At 43.0% G+C, this 19,566-nt stretch overlaps 1 protein-coding gene across 6 annotated transcripts in view; it reads right to left on the bottom strand.

Moving 5' to 3' along the window:
* The window catches only part of VWA8 (von Willebrand factor A domain containing 8), a 339,288-nt gene that overhangs the window by 18,916 nt on the left and 300,806 nt on the right, over window positions 1-19,566 (bottom strand). For all 6 annotated transcript variants that reach the window (XM_047720038.1, XM_047720036.1, XM_047720035.1 and 3 more), the window contains 2 exons: window positions 4,012-4,137; window positions 2,194-2,352 (listed from right to left, as the gene is read on the bottom strand). In XM_047720038.1, coding sequence (XP_047575994.1) covers window positions 2,194-2,352; window positions 4,012-4,137 — 285 coding nt within the window. The remainder of the gene's footprint in view (window positions 1-2,193; window positions 2,353-4,011; window positions 4,138-19,566) is intronic.

The raw sequence follows: 19,566 nt of genomic DNA, 5'->3' as shown, positions 1-19,566 counted from the left end.
AAATAAATAAAATCTTGAAAAAAAAAATAAAAACTTAGAAGAAGTAATTTCACCTATAAGAGCAGTCCTGTTCTCAAAGGCACAGAAATCCTCTTTCTAACTGGAAATTTTATTCTAGATAATATGAACACATATGCCAATTTTATCATTTTTATTTATTTATTTTTTTAAAAGATTTTATTTATTTATTTGATAGAGAGAGAGAGACACACAGACCGAGAGAGGGAATATAAGCAGGCGAAGTGGGAGAGGGAAAAGCGGGCTTCCAGCTGAGCAGGAAGCCTGATGTGGGGCTCGATCCCAGCACTCTGAGATCATGACCTGAGCCAAAGGCAGACGCCTAACGACTGAGCCATCCAGGTGCCCCAGGATGGCAATTTTAATAGTGATGTGTTTGCTACCATCTATAATGGAGCAGCATCTCCATATAACTCAGAGGAAGCTGAGGAACACAGACCTTCATGATTCACACAAGAGGCAGTTGGGCTGATGCCAATATTAGTAGAACCCAAGGGTTTTAAAGCATTTATTGAGATTCATGCGGTTGTGATGGATGGATGTTTAACCATCCTCTCTCTGGTCGTCCATGGTCCAAGAGATTTAGGAATTATACTCAACCTCCTACTAGAAAGGATCTAAAATATTTTCAAGAAAACCATAAAAAATAAAAAAGTAAAAAATCAAAATAAAGAGAAACATATCTGAAGGGACAGAGGGTCAAGGGAAGGAAAAGGCTGACTACCAGGGCACAAGCCACAGGCCGTAAAGCTGTCATCACTGGTCTTTGAGTTTGGCTCTGAGTTTCTGGCAACTAAAACCACGTGGGAATCTTGGATAGTTCAATGGTTTTCAGGAATCACAGGGGGAAACGGAAATGCAACCCCGTTCTTTGAGGGAAGCAAAGCTGCTCCCTACATGGAAAGTCCATGTTCTATCTGTATTTGCATTCTGCCCCTGTACAGAGTCTGGTAACCCACTCCCTGGGCAAAGCCACCTTTTCCTACCACTTTATTCAAAGAGGAATCTCTCATGCAGAGCTTCATACAAGGGATCCTTGGAGGCCTGGAGCTCTAAAACAGGCTTCCAGTAAATGACGTGATAGGTTCCATCAGTATGTTTCTATCATAACATGCAGGCATGTCTCAGGACATCGATCGTATGGGTGGGATGTTGAGCTAAATAATGATCTATGATTGCCTATGTCTGCAGGACACAGGTGATTCTGAATACAATCTAGAATACCAATGGCTACACCATGGACCTGCTACATGTGTCAGCAAATACACCATTTCTTTCCGCCGCACTTTTGATATTAACCACATAGCATGTGATGTGTCATCTGCTCTGGTCAAGGCCAGAGGGCAGGTAGTTAAGAGGGGACTGCTGGGCTCACCTTGGGTGGTCACCTGGTTATGGGGCATCCTTCTCCACATTCTGACCTCTGAAGGAGGACACCGAGCAAACCGAGCAACCACAGAATGGACGTAGTTTAAATGGGAGACTGCATTTCTCCCAGGGTTGCTGTCTTCATTGTTGGGGGTCCTCTATTACTGTGTAATCCTTGCCCATATGGAAAGGCACAGCAAGGCTGAGAATAATGCTCTTTGAGTGTGTCCTCAAACCTTGGGATGCTGTCTGCTTGACGATGGGACAAGAATGGGGTGTGGCGGGAACTGTGATGAGAAGGGAGGCTCTGAGAAATTTGGGGAAGAGACTTGTGGTGTCTCTCTATGCCCCCCCCTTTTAAAAAGATTTTATTTATTTATCTGACAGAGAGAAAGATCACAAGTAGCAGAGAGGCAGCCAGAGAGAGGGGGAAGCAGGCTCCCTACTGCACAGACAGCCCGATGCGGAGCTTGATCCTAGGACCCTGAGATCATGACCCAAGCGAAGGCAGAGTCTTAACCCACTGAGCCACGCAGGCGCCCCTCTATGCCTATTTTTTATGATTAACATCACACACTAGTATAGGGCAGTGCTGTCTTCTGGAGTCATCAGTCCTTTAAATTGTATTGGTCTTTTAAATCATTTTCCTGATAATTATGGCAGATAAAAGGTTCTCTTTTGCTATGCTGATAAGTGAGCTGATGAGGAGAGGATTTTTGTGAACATCGTGCCCTAACTGGGGGCGGGGGGGACTCTTGGGCAGATGTGGTCAGTGACACCTCTCATCAGTCTTGGTTCATGCCATACCTTGAACTTCTCCTCATAGTTCTCGAAGGCTTCCATGACCATACACACGGCCTCCATCGAGCGCTCCAGCCGTCCATCCACCCCGTTAAAGCGGTACATGCTGCCAGACACATCGACCACCAGGCGCAGGCGCTTGGGTTTCTGTTGGGGGCTGCCCAGCTGAGCGGGGGAACAACAGAACAGCCTTGTGAACCAGAAAACCACCCCTGGTTGCTGTTGTGAGGGGCCCATAAAGGCCCCAGAGTGCCAGCCGTGGGGCAGGCTGATCGGCTGGGGGCTCGGTGGGGCGCAAAGCTGACCTGGCAGGTGGAAAGGATTGTATTTCAGTAAACGGGATTGCAAACTCAGGCTGGTAGTTGGGGCCATATGGGAAAGATTTTCCTTTCGAATACGGTCCTTTCAAGGCCTAACCTCAGCTAGTAAAACCGCCTTACTGAGGTTATTATTCTTAAAAATAATAATCTGGAAAGATAGAAACCCCAACATGTCATTTTCATGTCATGCCTCGGAGTCAGTTACACTAGCAAGATTGAGTTATTCTGGAAGGCCACATCGATTTTACTCCTACCTGTTATGGAGTAACCTGCAAATCATTTTTCCACAAAGCCCGCCAGTAATGTCAGATTCCTAAAACAAGGCTATGGGAGAGGGGGGTCTGGCGAAGAACTGAGGGAATATGTTTCCTCAGTATCTTCGGTTATTAGTAAGCTTTCATGTTTCTCTTCCTTGTAGTTCCTGCATTACTACTCCTCGTTACTCTTCTTGGCCGTTAAAGCATGAAAGTGGCATCCAACCACACTTAAGCGACAAATGTCAATGAAAATGTGAAAATCTTTCGAGTTTCAGTTTGATTCTGGACTCATGCCTGCCAGTTTGCAGAATTAAAAACAAAAATATGTTTGTCAGCTTTACTTACAGGAAAAAAGGAAGAGGAAAATTTCCAGATTATTCTGTCATTATACACTCACTGACATGCATGAAAGCTAATGAACATGGTCAGTAATTTTCAAAACACAGAGTGGGTATTAGAGGGCAAAATTCAATATATTTCTTTAAAAACTTGCTGAGTCTGTCTAAACGAAAAATAGTGCCACATATGCTTCCATGACCACTCGCAATTCAGATATATCTGAACACGGCTGTTGACCATGATGAGTCAGTAAAGAATGTAGTTGTTTACTCATGCCAATGACACAGAAGTGAGTACTGCCCAAATTACCAAAAGATCCTTTCTGAATAAACATCTAAATGGAGCAAGTGACTGCCATTCCCCACCAGTCACCGCACCCCCAGCTCTCAGCAGCTGCTTGGCAATTCTGGTTATTCTGGGACACAGAAGATCATAGAGCCCTCCAAGAGGAGAGATGCAATATTTCACCTACTGCCATTTTATGTTTGCCCCTCTGTTGCAGACATTTTAATATCAGGGCTGTCTAAAGCTTTACATACTGTGGTTGGAACTACTGAAGGGAGAGTTTCTTATTTTCTAAAATTTTCTTCAGGTATAGGATGAACAGACTTTTAAAGTCACAGGACAGTAGAAGGCCACCAAGATTGCTCTAGAGCACTGGGTGTCTTCCATTTCCCTTCCAGGGGCAGACCTGCTCTGTGTCCTAGGAGCTGACCTGCGTGGACATCAGCCTCTCTCTCAGCTTTTAGCTTCTGGTGGAGTCTGCGGATGGGAGGCCCTGTCAGGAGATCAGGTTGCCATAATCAGGGTTTATGGTGTTTTGATAAAGATGGCAACTCAAGAAAGCATTCGTCTGTAACGAGGGCTGGACTCTACAGACCGGAGGCTACTCGTGCACCATTACTTACTTGTGGCTCCAGCTCGCCCCGGCGTTTATAGATGGCTTTTTCTCCAGTCAGCCCATCAATGATCTTGGCATCATCTAGTTCTCCTGTAGCTTGGTGTCTTAGCCACTGTCTTTCTTTACCTTTAGCCTACAATGACACACACACACATACACAAATTCTTATTTTAATGACTTCTGGAGGGTACCTGACACACTTTCTGCATGAAAAACAGGAAACACACCCAGGATCTTTTCAAGTAAGTGATGTTTCTGCATGAACACAGTTTCATTGACGGACTGGTTTCTGCTCTGCTGATAAAGAATGTCCTTTGGGTAGATTTCATCTGTTTTAATCATTTTAACACAGGGAATGATAAAATGAGCCCATTTAAAGCACATGAAATGGGAAAGCAGTATGCAAATGAGCCCTTGGAGAGATGTGCACAGCCCAGAAATGCAGTGGTGATACATTTCTTACGCATCTTCTGTCACAGTACTTCTGGCGAATTCCTTAGGTAACAAAAAATCAGCTTGAACTTGTTAACATTGTCTGTAGGCACAGAGAAAATGCGATCTTCAGAACTCTTCCTTTTGGAAAAAGAATTTGTTCTTTGAGTTCTCTGTGATTGATGGTGCAATTGGAAACAGCTGAAAGTAATAGTTCATGAATGTGTTGCGTCCCCCATGACCCTCTGATGAGATATCGTCTGAATTACTTTCCCAAAGGTATTGCCACATGATATAATGACTTATAACTATGCCAGGTGGACCAAGATGGTAGTTAAGAACAGTGGAGAAGGACAATATCCCAAATCAAGGCACGAGTCTGTTATAGCCAACGACTATATTTACATTAGGAAGTAGGAGGAATAGCTAAAATATTTTCATGCTTACAAACAAGAGTGGTAGTTAAGATCAGAGAGCCTGGTTCCCATCCTCTCTTCATCACGATCAGATATATGACCTCAAGCAAGTTACTTAATCTGTCTGCATTTCAGTGTCAACTCTAAAAGAAAGGTAACACTAGTTTCAACTTTGAGTTTTTGTGAAGAGTAAATGAGATGCTACATTAGCTGAGGAAGAGCCTGGAAATCCATGTCAGCTGTTACCATAATCATCATCATCATCATCATCAAGTTAGACACATTATGGACAACTAAGCCCAGATGAATTTAAGCACACTTCCATCACCATTTCAGGTAGAGTTTAAGGAGGTAGCTTAATGACAGTACTGTCACTGAAAATACGAAGCCAAACTTTAGGCAGCCAGGACCAACCACTACGCAAAGAAGCTCCAGACACTCTAACTCTAGGCAGGACCACCTATATTAATTTCTTATTCCTGACACCCTTGCTGCAAACAGGTGCAAAATCCCCTCATTTGAATACAAATATATTAATGTGAGGATGAAACAGAGACACTCCTAAGCCACCAGCATAAAGAGCTTACATTTGGTGGGCAATTAATTCCAGGAATTAGTTTAGGTGTGCCCCCTAGATCTATGTTCTTCCCTAATATGTGTTTTCGGTGAGAACACCATAACCTTATAGGAAAATGGGATTCATTGGTGCATAGCTCATTGAGCTCTTGAAACTCTCTGAGACAGGTATACAGCTACAGGTGGTAGGAGGAAGGGGTGAGCAGAGTCTTCTAGAATCCTTTCCTATCGGACTATGGATCAGACAGACAAGCCTGACAACACAATGCTGGCCTTCTCAGGCTCCCTCCCCTGCAACAGTGATTGGGACCTGGCTCCTCTTTCCTCTTCCCCATTAGGCCTGAGGTCTGGAGTGGATCATTCTTCAGGTTTTCAGGATGCTTTATGCGGGGAGATGCATTTGGGGGCAAACACTGAGGCACCTTTTGATCCTGAGATTCTGTGATCCTTGGAGATACCAAACCGCACAGCACTGGTTTCTAATGCCTTTCATAGATGAGGACAGACCCTCACAGACCAGTCTAGACTGGGAAAATAAGTACCACAGAAAGTACAAGAGAATGGGGTAGCAATAGATAGCTGTCATCAAAGTGGAACTTAGAGCTGGGTTTAAGAGGAAGATGGGATTACGACAGAAACAAGATTACGCGACATGTCACAGAACAGCTGTGCCACTGTTACCATTAAGCCTAAATTTCTGAAGTTTCATCAATGCGTTGACAAGGCAATGACATTGAAGAAGTTCAAGGGAAACTGTTCAGTTTCCAGTGATATGTAATTCAACTAAGTATAATATGGAACTTTCAGTTCAACAAAATAGGAAATGGAGAGTGCATCACAGTTTCCGATAAGGCTAGAAAGTACACATAAGTCCTAAAGGATTCAAAGAGGTCTGAATCATGAGCATGGGTTATTAAAAAACAAACAAAAAAAGCACTATGTCACTTTGTAGCTCCTCCCTGTTTTACTTTCTTTATCCTTATCACTGTTTACAAATGTCTGATTTACCTCTTTTTCTCTATTATCTATCTGTTCCATTAGAAAGTCAGACTTATGGGGTAAGAGCCCTTCCATAACTGCAGCATCTAGAACAGTGCTTCATACGAGGTTGGTGTTTGATAAAAATTACTGAAACTTGATTGCTACTATAAAACATTACATGATAATCATATAAAAGCATGTCCAACAGTATTATCTCAATGTATATGTATCTACATTATATACATGCAAGGAAAAATATGTGGGAGAAAATGAAAATATTAATAGTCATGGTTATTTTGGGGTTGTGATTTATGGGTGATATTGTTTTCTTCCCTTAATTTCTGTATTTTCTAATTTCTTCCCTCCCTTCCTCCCTCCTTCCCTTCTTCCTTCCTCCCTTCTGTTCAAGAGAGTAGGAGAGCACATGCATATGCACGAGCTGGGGATGGGGGGAGGGAGAGAGAGAGCGGGAGAGAATCTCAAGCAGACTCCCATGTCGAGTGCGGATCCCAGCACGGGGCTCAATCCCATGACCTTGAGATGATCATGACTTGAGCTGAAATCAAGAGTTGGATCGTTAACCAACTGTACCACCCAGGCACCCCTTCAGTTTTCATATAATGAACTCATGACTTTTAAAACCTGAAACAAAAGTAAGTTTTTTTTTTCTCAAAAGGACTTAAAATATCTTTTTATATTTTTATGAAATATGCCTTTGAGACTAGCTTGGAGAGCAAGGCTTCTCAAACTTCAATGTGCATACAAATAACTTAGGGATCTTGATAAAATGCAGTGTTTAATTTGGTAGTTTTTGTTCAGTAGGTTTGTTAACAACTGGTCCAAGAGCACTGTGGAATTCTTTTGCTAATAATTAGTGAAAATGGTCCCCTTTTAGAGGACCTCTTTTTAGGGGACCCTCTTTTTAGGGGACCTATTATTGCCCATGGTAGGGAGGCTGCAGAATTGTAAAATGCTTACTTTTCCTTTAGAATATTATATTTGTCTGCTGTCTCTGGATTCACCATCATGGAAGAAACTAGGGATTTTAGGTCTTGATTTTCTTATGCCAATGTTGCTTCTTTTCCTAGATACAATTATCATTCCTCAAGGTGCTCTCTAGATTGAAGACAATTTCCAGTATGTGTGCCAACTGAAGGAAAAGAATTTAGAAAAATTTAGGGTGAGAGTGAGGGAAGGAATCTGCTTTTTCCAATAAATCTGCTCTGCCTTTCTTCCTTTTTTTGGATGAACTTTTATTTATTTTTTTATTTTTTTTAAAGATTTTATTTATTTATTTGACAGAGAGAGATCACAAGTAGACAGAGGGTCAGGCAGAGAGAGAGAGAGAGGGAAGCAGGCTCCCTGCCGAGCAGAGAGCCCGACGCGGGACTCGATCCCAGGACCCTGAGATCATGACCTGAGCCGAAGGCAGCGGCTTAACCCACTGAGCCACCCAGGCGCCCCTGGATGAACTTTTAAAATGGAAGTACAACATACTTGTAAGTCAAGTGCATACATCTGAAGTGCAGAGCTCTGTGACCTTTAGAAGTGAACACCCCAACGTAACCACCTATACCTCCACAGCGCCCCCAGGGCTCCTTCTGGAATTTCCCACTTCTGCCAGCAGGGCTTAGGTTCTCCTGGCTTTGGACTTCATAAAAATGGTGTCACGCAGCATGTGCTCTTCTGTGTCTGGCTTCTCTGGCTGCACATGGCTGCTGTCAGGTTAGGTTCCCTGTGCTGCTACGTGCGGCAGTTCTTTAATTCTCGCTCGCTGCTGTAGTGATAGCTAATCCTATGATTTGGTCACAATTTATCCACTCTACAATGGCGCTGTTTCCGCTCTGGGGCTATGAAGAAAAATGGCACCAGGAGTGCCATTTTCCAATAAATCTGCCACCTGAGCACGTCTCTTGGAGCAGATGTGTGGGTATTTCTGTTGGGCAGGAACCCTGGATACGTTCAGCTTTAGGAGATACTGCTAAACAGCTTTCCAAAGTGTTTTTTCCAACTTATATTCCCATGAGCAGTAGGAAGGTTTCATCTGCTCATACCCTCACCCACACTTGATATTGATGGCTTTAAAAAAAATTGTTAGCCATTCTGGTGGGTATATAGCATGTTCTCTTCCTTTTTATTTTTATCTGTGGAAAAATGAATTTTGGTTCTGCTGGTCACTGATATTTTTAGGAACATGAGCTAGTAGTTTTTGTTTTTGAGAAGTGTAAAGTATGTACTAGTCTTTTGATCCAGAGCTACTGGGCACAAAGTCATTTTATAATAGTAGCACTATTCATTAGTTTTCAAGTCTAGAACTTGCAGATAAATATGGCCAGATAATTTGTTATCTGCCATCTAGCCAGCCCACCAATTTTTAGAAACTCAAAACAGGAAGAGGCCTGTCAGAATGGATACTCTTGGAGGCAAGGGGCTGGAGGGGGAGTGCTTTAAAAACTTACTGTGGGCCAGAAAAGAAATATTCATTATTATGGACTGTGTATTTTATGGGACTCACTGAGATACATACCTTACCTAGTAAGTTCCTACTGGATTTAAAGATATGCTTTTGTGTATAACAAAGGTCCAAACATGAGCTTTATAGTATATTCATTACATGAAGCAAAGCATTCTTATAAATATGTCCATCTGTTTTGGCTTATACAGTAAGTTCATACTAATAAGAATTTATTACATATAAAGCCAGGTTTCACTAGTAAAAATCTACATTACAGACTTTCTAGAAAAGAAACACAGTTTTATTATGTTCATGTAAAGAACACCTACACTACTTGAAATGCTCAGAGGATGACATATTCTGGTTAACTTATTTTCTGAGAAATAACTGGTTAATCAGAAAGGACATCCACACTCACCTGTGGCAGTGAGGACATTAGGAGGAAAACACTTGACACAAACCAATTATCTTGTGGTTTGTGACACCTGATCTTGTGATTTCAGCACTGAAAGTATTCTGATTAATCTTAAGTCTTTGTTTATCTGGGTTGTGGTTAATCAGGACTTCCTTTATCTGCAAACTCTACAAGTAAGCCGATTTTCTATTATGCCTTCACAATTTATTTAATGAGGAGATTAGAAAGATTTAAGTGGCAATTTTTATAGAAAGCACATACATTCTACAGAATAAAACATATAGATGATCATCACTAAATACTTCTTGTGTGAAAGAAGAAATGTAAACGGATGTTTGAGGATACCTGGGAGCAGTTACTCTTTTATTAAACATTAACTCCTGTTATCTGCAACATTTCTCATGTTCAACCAATGTATACTTCTTATACTATTAATCTGCACCTTTAAAAAAATAAGATGCTGGATTAAGGTAAACTTTTGCACAGTATTTGTAACATAACAAATTATAAATCAGTGGAAATAATAACATTTTCTTTACGGTTCTCAGTATTCTGACATAGCAAAAAATATTTTTTAGATACCTATTAAGTCGCTAGCTGCTCTGAATGCTGAAACAGGGTTGTCCAGGAAAGAGAAGATACAGACCTTCCTATTTTACGGGATTCCTTGTTTCTTGAAGTGCCATCTCATGGCAAGGTTAAATACTGATTCATGTACTTCACAAAGACGACCCTCCTTAGAAGAATTTGTTCTCCTGCTTGCTGATGTGAAACTAAACTATGACCTTCAGTTACAAGGTAATGACATGTTAGAATTGGTGTCTATGAATAAAGGCAATTTTATGCCTGTTTTTCAAGAATTCACTATTTTGGGGGCGCCTGGGTGGCTCAGTGGGTTAAAGCCTTGGCCTTCGGCTCGGGTTCTGGGATCAAGCCCCTCGTCGGGCTCTCTGCTTAGCGGCGAGCCTGCTTCTCTCTCTCTCTCTCTCTGCCTGCCTCTCTGCCTACTGTGATCTCTGTCTGTCAAATGAATAAATAAAATCTTGGAAAAAAAAAAAGAATTCAGTATTTTTAACCCCCAAGGAGCCAGGAACCACACATAGCAGTGTGGACATACAGCAGGCGCCAGAAACGGACCTGTTCCAAGGGAACCTAGATCCACCTAGTCCTGCTTTCCCCCAAGTTATCCTCAGGGGCAGCCCCATTCTTTGGGCTGTTCAGGCCACATCCCTAGACGTCTTTGCTTTCTCTCACAGCTCATGCCTAGTGTGCTTTGGCAAATCCCCTCAGCTTCTCCATACCCACCATATCCACCTTCTCTTCCGCCTTCCACGCCCATCCCCGGTGCTAGCACCCTTCTCTCTTGCCTGGCCCAGTGCCATGGCCTCCCACCTGGCCTCCCTGCTTCTCCCGTTGCCCCCGTGGGTCCCTCTCCACACAGGAATCCTAAGAATCTTTATGAAAACACGTTGCAATTTCCAGCAAATGCGTTAAAAAATACTGGCATGATTAAATTTTTAAAACACCCGACTGAACTTCTCTTTCTCTAGTTATTTTCAGGAATGAATAGTATTTGTCTCTGTTGCAAGTAATATAAATTCTCACACTTTTGCTTCCTTCTATCCCTCCTATCGACTTCTTGATTTTTTGCTTAATTTGTGAGATACTATGAGAATTTAGGCCCCGCTTGTTATTATTCAGTTCACTTTTTTATACTGTTATCTTTTTCATAGTCTTACTTTTTTTTTTTTTAAGATTTTATTTATTTATTTGACAGAGAGAGACACAGCGAGAGAAGGAACGCAAACAGGGGGTGTGGGAGAGGGAGAAGCAGGCTTCCTGCTGAGCTGGGAGCCCGATTCGGGGCTCAATCCCAGAACCTGGGTTCATGACCTGAGCCAAAGGCAGATGCTTAACCATCTGAGCCACCCAGGCACCCTTCATAGCCTTATTCCTGATACTTGAGTTTTCTTTTAAACATATTGGCCACAATTATGTAGAGCTGATTCTGTGTTTAACCTGCTCTGAGGCTTATTCTGAGTCCTTTTATACCATGAATTTCCTGTTCTTTAAGAATCTTAATTGGGGCAACTGGGTGGCTCAGTCAGTTTTAAGCTCAGCTTTCAGCTCAGGTTATGATCCCAGGGTCCTAGGATCAAGTCCCGTATCTGGCTCCTTGCTCAGTGGAGAGCCTGTTTCTCTCTCTGCCTCTGCCCGCCACCACTCTGCCTGCTTGTGCTTTCTCTCTCTCTCTCTCTCTGAGAAATAAATAAATAATATCTTTTTAAAAAAAAGAATTCTAATTCCCTTTTTCATTGGCTGCATATTTAAACATATGTTTATATATGTGTATATGTGCATTTTATATATATGTATGTGTGCGTCTACATATTTACCTCACAATTATTTTCAAAGAGAGAACTTAAGTGACATATATTTAAAGTCTCTGATCTCCTTGTACTTTGGTGAGTACAGAATTCTCAGCTCACATCCCCAACTCCCCCGCCCCTGTGCCCCAAATCCTGCAGATGGTTCTTTCACTATCTTCTGGCGTTCAACATTTCAGAGACAACTAATATAAGATTACGTTTTGTCTAACGATAGCTTGTTTTCTGTCTGCCGGGCTGCTTTTAGGATATTTTCTTTGTTTTGGAAATGTTAGCGTTCCGTGAGGCTGTGGTGAGGAGCTCCTCTCTTTGGATTACTTTCGCCGGGTCCTCGGCGAAGTGTTTTTCATCCACAGAGCTGGGACTGTCTTTAGCCCAGTACAGTTTGTTGTTGTTGTTGCTGTTGTTACTCTGATTACTGTTTATGAGTTCTTTTAGGTCCTCTCAGGAAATATCACTGGCTCATTCGGCGTGAATTTACTGAACGCTCACCACGTGCCAAGGTTCCTGCTTCTCAGGAGGGCTCCTGGTGCGGTGTGTTAGCTCCCCGCTCTGTTTTCATTGATCAGCTTTCTTTTTGTTTTTATCTCTTTACTGCCTCTACAGTCTGGAGTAACAACTCAAGTTTCCACTTACGTTAGTACTTAGCCTGAAGACGCGACTGAGTCTGTTCCTTCTACTTTGAACGTAAATTTCAGTTTTGGGACTGTATTTTTAGTTTTTTTTTTTTTTTTTAAATAATCTTTCCTTATTGCATTCAACTCCCTTATTATTCCTGCTTGCTTCTTAGCCAGACTTTTTGAAAAAAATCCAGGCCTTATTTCACCTGCTTCAAGTTTTTTTTGATTTGTGAGAGCACAAAGCAGATGTTTTCGAGAACTTCAGTGTTTTCTGAAGAAAATACTCTAGCCCAGCAGCATCACCTTCCCCTACATCTTGGATGCATGTCACTCTACCTCACTGCAGAATCCCGTCTTAGATCCCATGTTATTTTGTTCGTGGGTGTCCCTACTCTTGAATGATGAGATGGCTTTATAAAACCATTTGGGGACAGACTGGGATCTGACTCTCCTTGCTCGCACTGACTTGCCAATTCGTTATTACCAGAGCTCTCCTTCAAGATTTTAACTGGCATTCTTACCTGAACTAAATCTACACTACTTAACTCAGGAACTCAGTAGGGAAAAGAGCTGGAACTGTGGACTGTCACAGCATGAGAACGTCATCTCCATATCATTTCTTACTTTGGTTTGGAAAAGCCATCACAAGGGGCCCACTTGGCATTTGTCTGATCTCATCTTCAAGCCAAGTATAAAGTTAAGAGTGGTCTGGCCCCTTTCCCAGTGTTACCCCCTCTCCAGCCTTCTGTCTGTTGTAGCCACGGCCTAAAATCGAGACCTCCCCACCCACACTGCTCCTGGTGTTGCTGCCTTCAAACTGCTGCTGCTTGGCTGTGACCACATGGAGGTCAAGTAATCTGCTCCTCACCGGCTTGAGGGCTCTGCCTTCCATTCCCTGCCTCTCTGTGTAAGGGAGACCAATGTGATTCTACTGGGTTTCATGCACTTCCTGGCTAGTAATGCTATTTCTTAGGGAGGTTTCTGAGTTGTCACTAGTACTGTCATTCATAGGGTCTGATCGCACTCCATGTAGCACAAATTCCTCAAAGCTTCTCGCATGTCACATGCACTCTTCTGTAATTTCTCCTGTCATATGGGTTTTCACCTTTTACAACATTTTGCTATTTTAACATGTTCATGGTCATCTGGTGAAGACTGAAGTAGAGGCCTCAGCTCAAGCAGCCTGGAAGTCAGGACTGTATTTCCAAGCTGCACTTGGTTGAAGTTGTCCCTCAGGCGCCACTAAGGACATGTACTGAGTGATGAGCCATTTGGGTGCTAAGAAGAGTAAGTGGCACTTTACTGTTCTCCCTGAAATGCAGATGTTCCCTAATGTGGCCGTTTCCACCTTTCCTCTCCATTTGCTCTGTACTCTCACATTAGCCAACACACCTTTTCTCTTGGCTTGGGTTGTTGCGCTACACAGATGACCTTAAAAATGTAGACATAGATATATATACAGATACGCAACCTCTCTGGTCCTAACCTTGCCCCTGAGCTCCAGATTCATGTCTTAAAATCTTTGAATATCATGCTTGACATTTTTATGTAGATGTCCCAGGAGTGAGAAAACAGGACATCCAGACCAAACATCTGCTTTCTCCAAAAGCCTCTCCTCTTCCTGACTTCTCTATTGCTGTTCTCTAGGGCTTGAAAACCTCACCATTCCCCTCACCTCACATTCAATCAGTCACTCTCTTCCCATCCTACCTCCAAACTGTCCTATCCTTTCCATTTTCACTTCCATTACTCTGGCTCAGGTTCTTATCACTTCTTACCTGGATACTGAAAGTAATTTTAATGATTTCATTTCAGGGTTTCCCCACCTCTCTCTTCTACGATACTTTCTCTCTCCATGGTTAAGAAGCCTCCTAAAGAAGGTACAACTTTACAACTCCCTTTCTCAGGCATGTTCACACTCCTCGCTGATTATGGAATACAGTCAGCACGGTGCTCAAGGCCCTTGGGGTTCAGCTTCCCCTCATTTTTTTCTCCTGCTCTCCACTGCCCCCAGCTCCATCCCCAAATTCTGAACTTTAGTCCTTCTGGACTGTTTGTCGTTCCCCAAACAGCCTTGTATTCAAGGCGTCTTCCTCTGCTCATAGGTTCCTTCTGTCTAGACCAGAGCTATGCAGACTGCCCTTGGTGAGTAAACACTTGCTACTGGTCCATGATGAAATAAGTTACAGAAGTGAACAGCAAGCATTTAAAAACTGGCATGGCAATTTGACAGAGTGCTTTTATGTTTGCTGAATCTAATATTAAATAATACGGGTTTGTATCTTTTTTTTTTTTAAGATTTTATTTATTTATTTGACAGAGAGAGACACAGCAAGAGAGGGAACAGAAGCCGGGGGAGTGGGAGAAGCAGGCTTCCCGCTGAGCAGGGAACCAGAAGTGGGGCTCGAACCCAGAACCCCGGGGTCATGACCCGAGCCGAAGGCAGAGGCTTAACCGACTGAGCCACCCAGGCACCCCACGGGTTTGTATCTTGTATGTTCATTTTTATATCTTTTCTTCAGGAGTTCATTTCTATTTTATTTTATAAAAGCATTAGTTCATGGTCAATGAACAAAACCTGGCCTCTCTCCAAGGAAGGTTTGAGAAGCTCTGGTCAAGACTGTTCCTCCATCCCCATCCTGAGAAGAGCTGCCAATCGAAACCATGCTCATCCTTCATGGCCCAGCTCAAAAGGCATTTCCTCTTTTTCCCTAACTGCACAGCCTAGAAATTGATCACACATTTGTCTACATAACATGGCACTTCATTTAAAACACTGCTGTGCCATTTACCATATTGTGTCTTCTATGACAACTACACATGTGTTTTTCTATCCTAAGTTAGTCATTGAAGGCAAGAAACCTTACGCAAAAGAGATATTCAACAAATGTCTACTGGATGAAATACAGTTATTATTAAATAAAGGGAATGGGGAAATGCTTTCCATTCTTTACATATGAATAAAGTGGGTGCTCGGAATAAAGTCTAAATTCTCTGCCTGGCACCGACCTGCCTCTTAGCTCCAAGTCCTTGGGCGCATTTTACACTAAGTGGAATCTTTTTTTTTTTTTTCCAAGATTTTATTTATTTGACAGAGATCACAAGTAGGCAGAGAGGCAGGCAGAGAGGCAGGCAGAGAGTGAGGGGGAGAAGCAAGCCCACTGCTGAGCAGAGAGCCCGACGTGGGGCTCGATCCCAGGACCCTGAGATCATGACCTGAGCCGAAGGCAGAGGCTTAATCCACTGAGCCACCCAGGCGCCCCACTAAGCGGAATCTTGCTCCCACTTGAAATCAGCCATCGGCTCACACCTCAGACCTCAGTGTCACGCCCTTGTCTATGCCATGTTCTCTGTTGGGGCATCGTTTACTCTTTCCTTTAACTGATGAATACCTCATGTACCCTTCAAGAGCCAGCTCATGTATCCTTTCCTGACAAATCTCTCCTAGAACCCCTCTCCTTTGGTTCCACTGCCTTCTCTGCATCTGTCTACCTAGACACCTACCATACTCAACTGAAATGATCTGTTTGGGTACCCGTCTTTCCCACTCCCCAGAACTATAGCCTTCTTGAGGACAGGGACGGTATCCCGTGAATCTCTGGGGCCCCAGTGCCCTGGCACAGTGCACATCACACATCAATGTTCAAAAACACTGTTTATCTCAGCCTAAGCTCATTTTGAACTGCTCAAGGAAAAAAAAAAAAGAACATAATTGCTGGTTCATGGAGATATCATGCTAGCCAAAGCAATCAGAGAAAGGCTAATTTCGTTTAGCCTGAGAATGAAATTACTGATTGTAGATCAGCAAAATGCTGGAGAGAAGAGATGATTACAATCAGTGGCTTTTTTTGTGGAATGGATATTTTCTTTTGTCAGGGATTGCTGGCATCAGACATTCAGATTCTGAACCAAGCACAACTGAAGTTATGACAGACTCTGTTCTAATAAGGCAATTTTTTCTATTGATTCCTAAAATGTCCAATACCCAGGACCCTATGATATCCCATATAGAATCCAGTCAAGAAGCAAAGGGAGGTCACCGGTGATGGCGATCTTAATTGAGAAAGCCAGGAGTTGCAACAGACACAGTGTTGGAGCAGACATTGTAACAGGAGTGACGACACTCCTTTTCCTCACATCGCTGCCCTGCTGTCCGGAGCCCACGTGTAGGCTTGAAGCCGTACTTTGAGAAGTCATCTCAATGATGATTTGCTAGTTCCTAGCCAGACGTTTTGCTGTTCACCAAGGAAACACCCATGGTCACCGGGATTCCACAGCAACCTCAGCACAGCTGGGAGCTATTAGTCAATCAGAGCCACACAGGACTGGCAGACGGTGGGGAAAGGGGAACCAAACAAAGCTTTCTTGTTTTGGTTACAATCTAAAGACTCATATTCCACTGAGGCCCTGTCTACCCTTGGCCAGTAGCTGTGTTTTGAAGTAGCACTATCTATCTACGTGGAAGACTAGAATGCCCCCGAGAATAACACATCTGTGGATTTAAAAAATATATATATATATAGATATATATGTGTGTGTGTGTGTGTGTGTGTGTGTGTGTGTGTGTGTGTGTATACATATATGGAAACACTCGAAAATGCAATGTTGGTATCTGGATAATGATGCAAAATGCTTTACGAGTATATGTGAGAATGATTCTTTTCATGGAATTGCATAGTTGGCAGGGGATAACAGAGGCCTAAGAAATAACAGGGACCCGAGCTTTGGACTCAGATACCCGCTTCACGGGCCACATAACCCAGGCTGAGTCTCATCATCTTTCTACTCTTCAGTTCCCTCAGTACAAAGTGGGAACAAAGTAGCTATATTCCAGAAGACTGTAAGAATAGACGGGTTACATGCCTCAGCTTCTATATCTACCCAATGTAGAAAATAGCTCTTACTGGTTGTTGTAAGGACTCACCAGCACAAGAAATGGATGTAAAGGAGGTGACTGGGTGTCTGGCTTGCAGCCCAGGCTGACGAAGAAGAGCAAAAACTAGGGAAGTAAGGATGAGACAAATTCTTCTGCAGAGAGCGCTGCATGCTAGGCATTGTTTTAAATGGTCTGCGTGTATCATCTGAGGCAATCTGCGTAGCTGCCCTATTATCTGTCGTTGCATTTTCCAGAACCTGGGCTGTCAGGCCCCAGAGCTGGCGCTCTTAGTCACTAAGAGACAACGATGATGACGACGATGGAAGAGATTGTGAGAATGCTGTGGTAACATAAGGCATCCAGCATAATGTCTGGCACACGGGAATTGCTCAGTAAATGCTTGCTAGTATTAACGGGCTTGTATTACTTGTGAAGATTTGGAGAGATGGTAGTTCTACAACAATTTTAGGTTCTCCTCTGAGGATTACATCATTTTTATTCCCTTTCTTCTATCTTAAAACTTTTTCTTGCTATTATTTAAACCTAGTTTCTCTTTTTCAGATTTCCATGGAAGAAGAGAATAAAAACATCCTTGAAATAATTAAGTTACTCTATTTGAGGATATCTAGAAAGTCATTAACCCCAAGCCCCTTATGTTTTTGTTTTTTTTAAATAGTTGTCTATTTCTTGTTTTCTTTCCCTTTAATTGTATTTGTTGCTTTTCTTTGAGCCCTTTGTGATTTTCTTTCACATCTCTCTTTGAAGATGGGAAGCAAAACTGGATACGGTTTCTGAAACTGGTCTCATCACTGTGGGATTTAGCAGAAGTCATTCCTTAATGGCCACCCTAACTCTAACCTAGGCTTGACGGGTGGCCTACTTGAAGAAGTCACAGTAGTGGGTCTACCTTTTCTTCCTTTGGCTGACCTGGTGAACATTGTATCATTTATCTTAAAGGGCTGCTGTGAGAATTAAATGTGGTGGTGCTTGTAGAAGTAACTGGAGCCTGGTGCCCAGTGAATACCAATCAGGACATGAACTAATACCAGATAAGGATTCTCATTCTTTCAGTTAAAAATGTATTCCTGTGGGGCGCCTGGGTGTCTCAGTGGGTTAAAGCCTCTGCCTTCGGGTCAGCTCATGATCCCAGGGTCCTGGGATCGAGCCCCGTGTCGGGCTCTCTGCTCAGCAGGGAGCCTGCTTCCCGCCCCCCCCCCCCGCCCCTGCCTGTCTCTCTGCCTACTTGTGATCTTTCTCTCTCTGTCAAATAAATAATAAAAAATCTTTAAAAAAATATATTCTCGGGGCACCTGGGTGGCTCAGTGGGTTAAAGCCTCTGCCTTCGGCTCGGGTCATGATCCCAGGGTTCTGGGATCGAGCCCTGTGTCGGGCTCTCTGCTCAGCAGGGAGCCTGCTTCCTCCTCTCTCTCTGCCTGCCTCTCTGCCTACTTGTGATCTCTGTCGGTCAAATAAATAAATAAAATATTAAAAATATATATATATATTCTCGTATTCCTCTCTGATGCTGTGAATCATCGGATGGCCCATTTGTACACAGGGTAACACTCTGTGTTGTCTGCATGTAATCATGGAATCCATGGCCAGACTGTGATCTGCTCTCTGTGATTTTTTTCAAAAGATCAATTAATTAATTAATTAAAGAGAGAGAGAGAGAGGACAGAGGCAGAGCAGAGGGAGAGAGAAAGAATTCCAAGCAGATTCCCTGCTGTGTGTGGAGCCAGACACAGGGCTTGATCTCAAGACCCTGAGATCATGACCTGAGCCGAAATCAATAGCCGGACGCTCAACTAACTGAGCCACCCAGGCGCCCTAAGGTTTTGATAGCCTTCTCCTTTGACACCGTCTCCTACCACACACAGGCTCTTCTCAGTCCCACTGAACAGCCTGGACTTGTACACCCTGTGTCCTATGTCTGAAACGCCCTGACTCCTCAACCATCTAGAAAATCCTTAGCATCTTTCAAGTGTGAACTCAAGCATCACATTCTCCACGAAGCCCTCCTTTGTGCCTTCCAAAGCATTGTGCACATACTTCACTATAGAAAGTAAGAAACCATTTGCCTCTTTGTCTTCGAGTTCCTTCTTTGAGAGGAGGGACTGCATTTTATTTTTCTATCTCTAATGTTAAGAACTTCAAAAATGAATGACTGACTCAGGTACTCATTGTTCAGTCTTAGCATGAGCACAGCCTCTCACCAACCTCATCTCCTGTGAACCACTCATTTTGGCTCTTTTTTACCTCTTGCCTTGCCCTTATAATCACCCAGAAGTTGCCTCAATGCCCAGGGTGATAAGAACTGGTACAGTGAGTGTCTTTGCTGGAAAAAAAAAAAAATCCAATCATTCCATGTTAACTTTGTTCACACAATTTGCCCATGGATTTT

This window comes from Lutra lutra, chromosome 3 (genome assembly GCF_902655055.1).
Source record: "Lutra lutra chromosome 3, mLutLut1.2, whole genome shotgun sequence".
Classification (NCBI taxonomy): Eukaryota; Metazoa; Chordata; class Mammalia; order Carnivora; family Mustelidae; genus Lutra; species Lutra lutra.
Note: the sequence above shows the minus strand (reverse complement) of the source record. Positions and strands in the feature narration are given on the sequence as shown.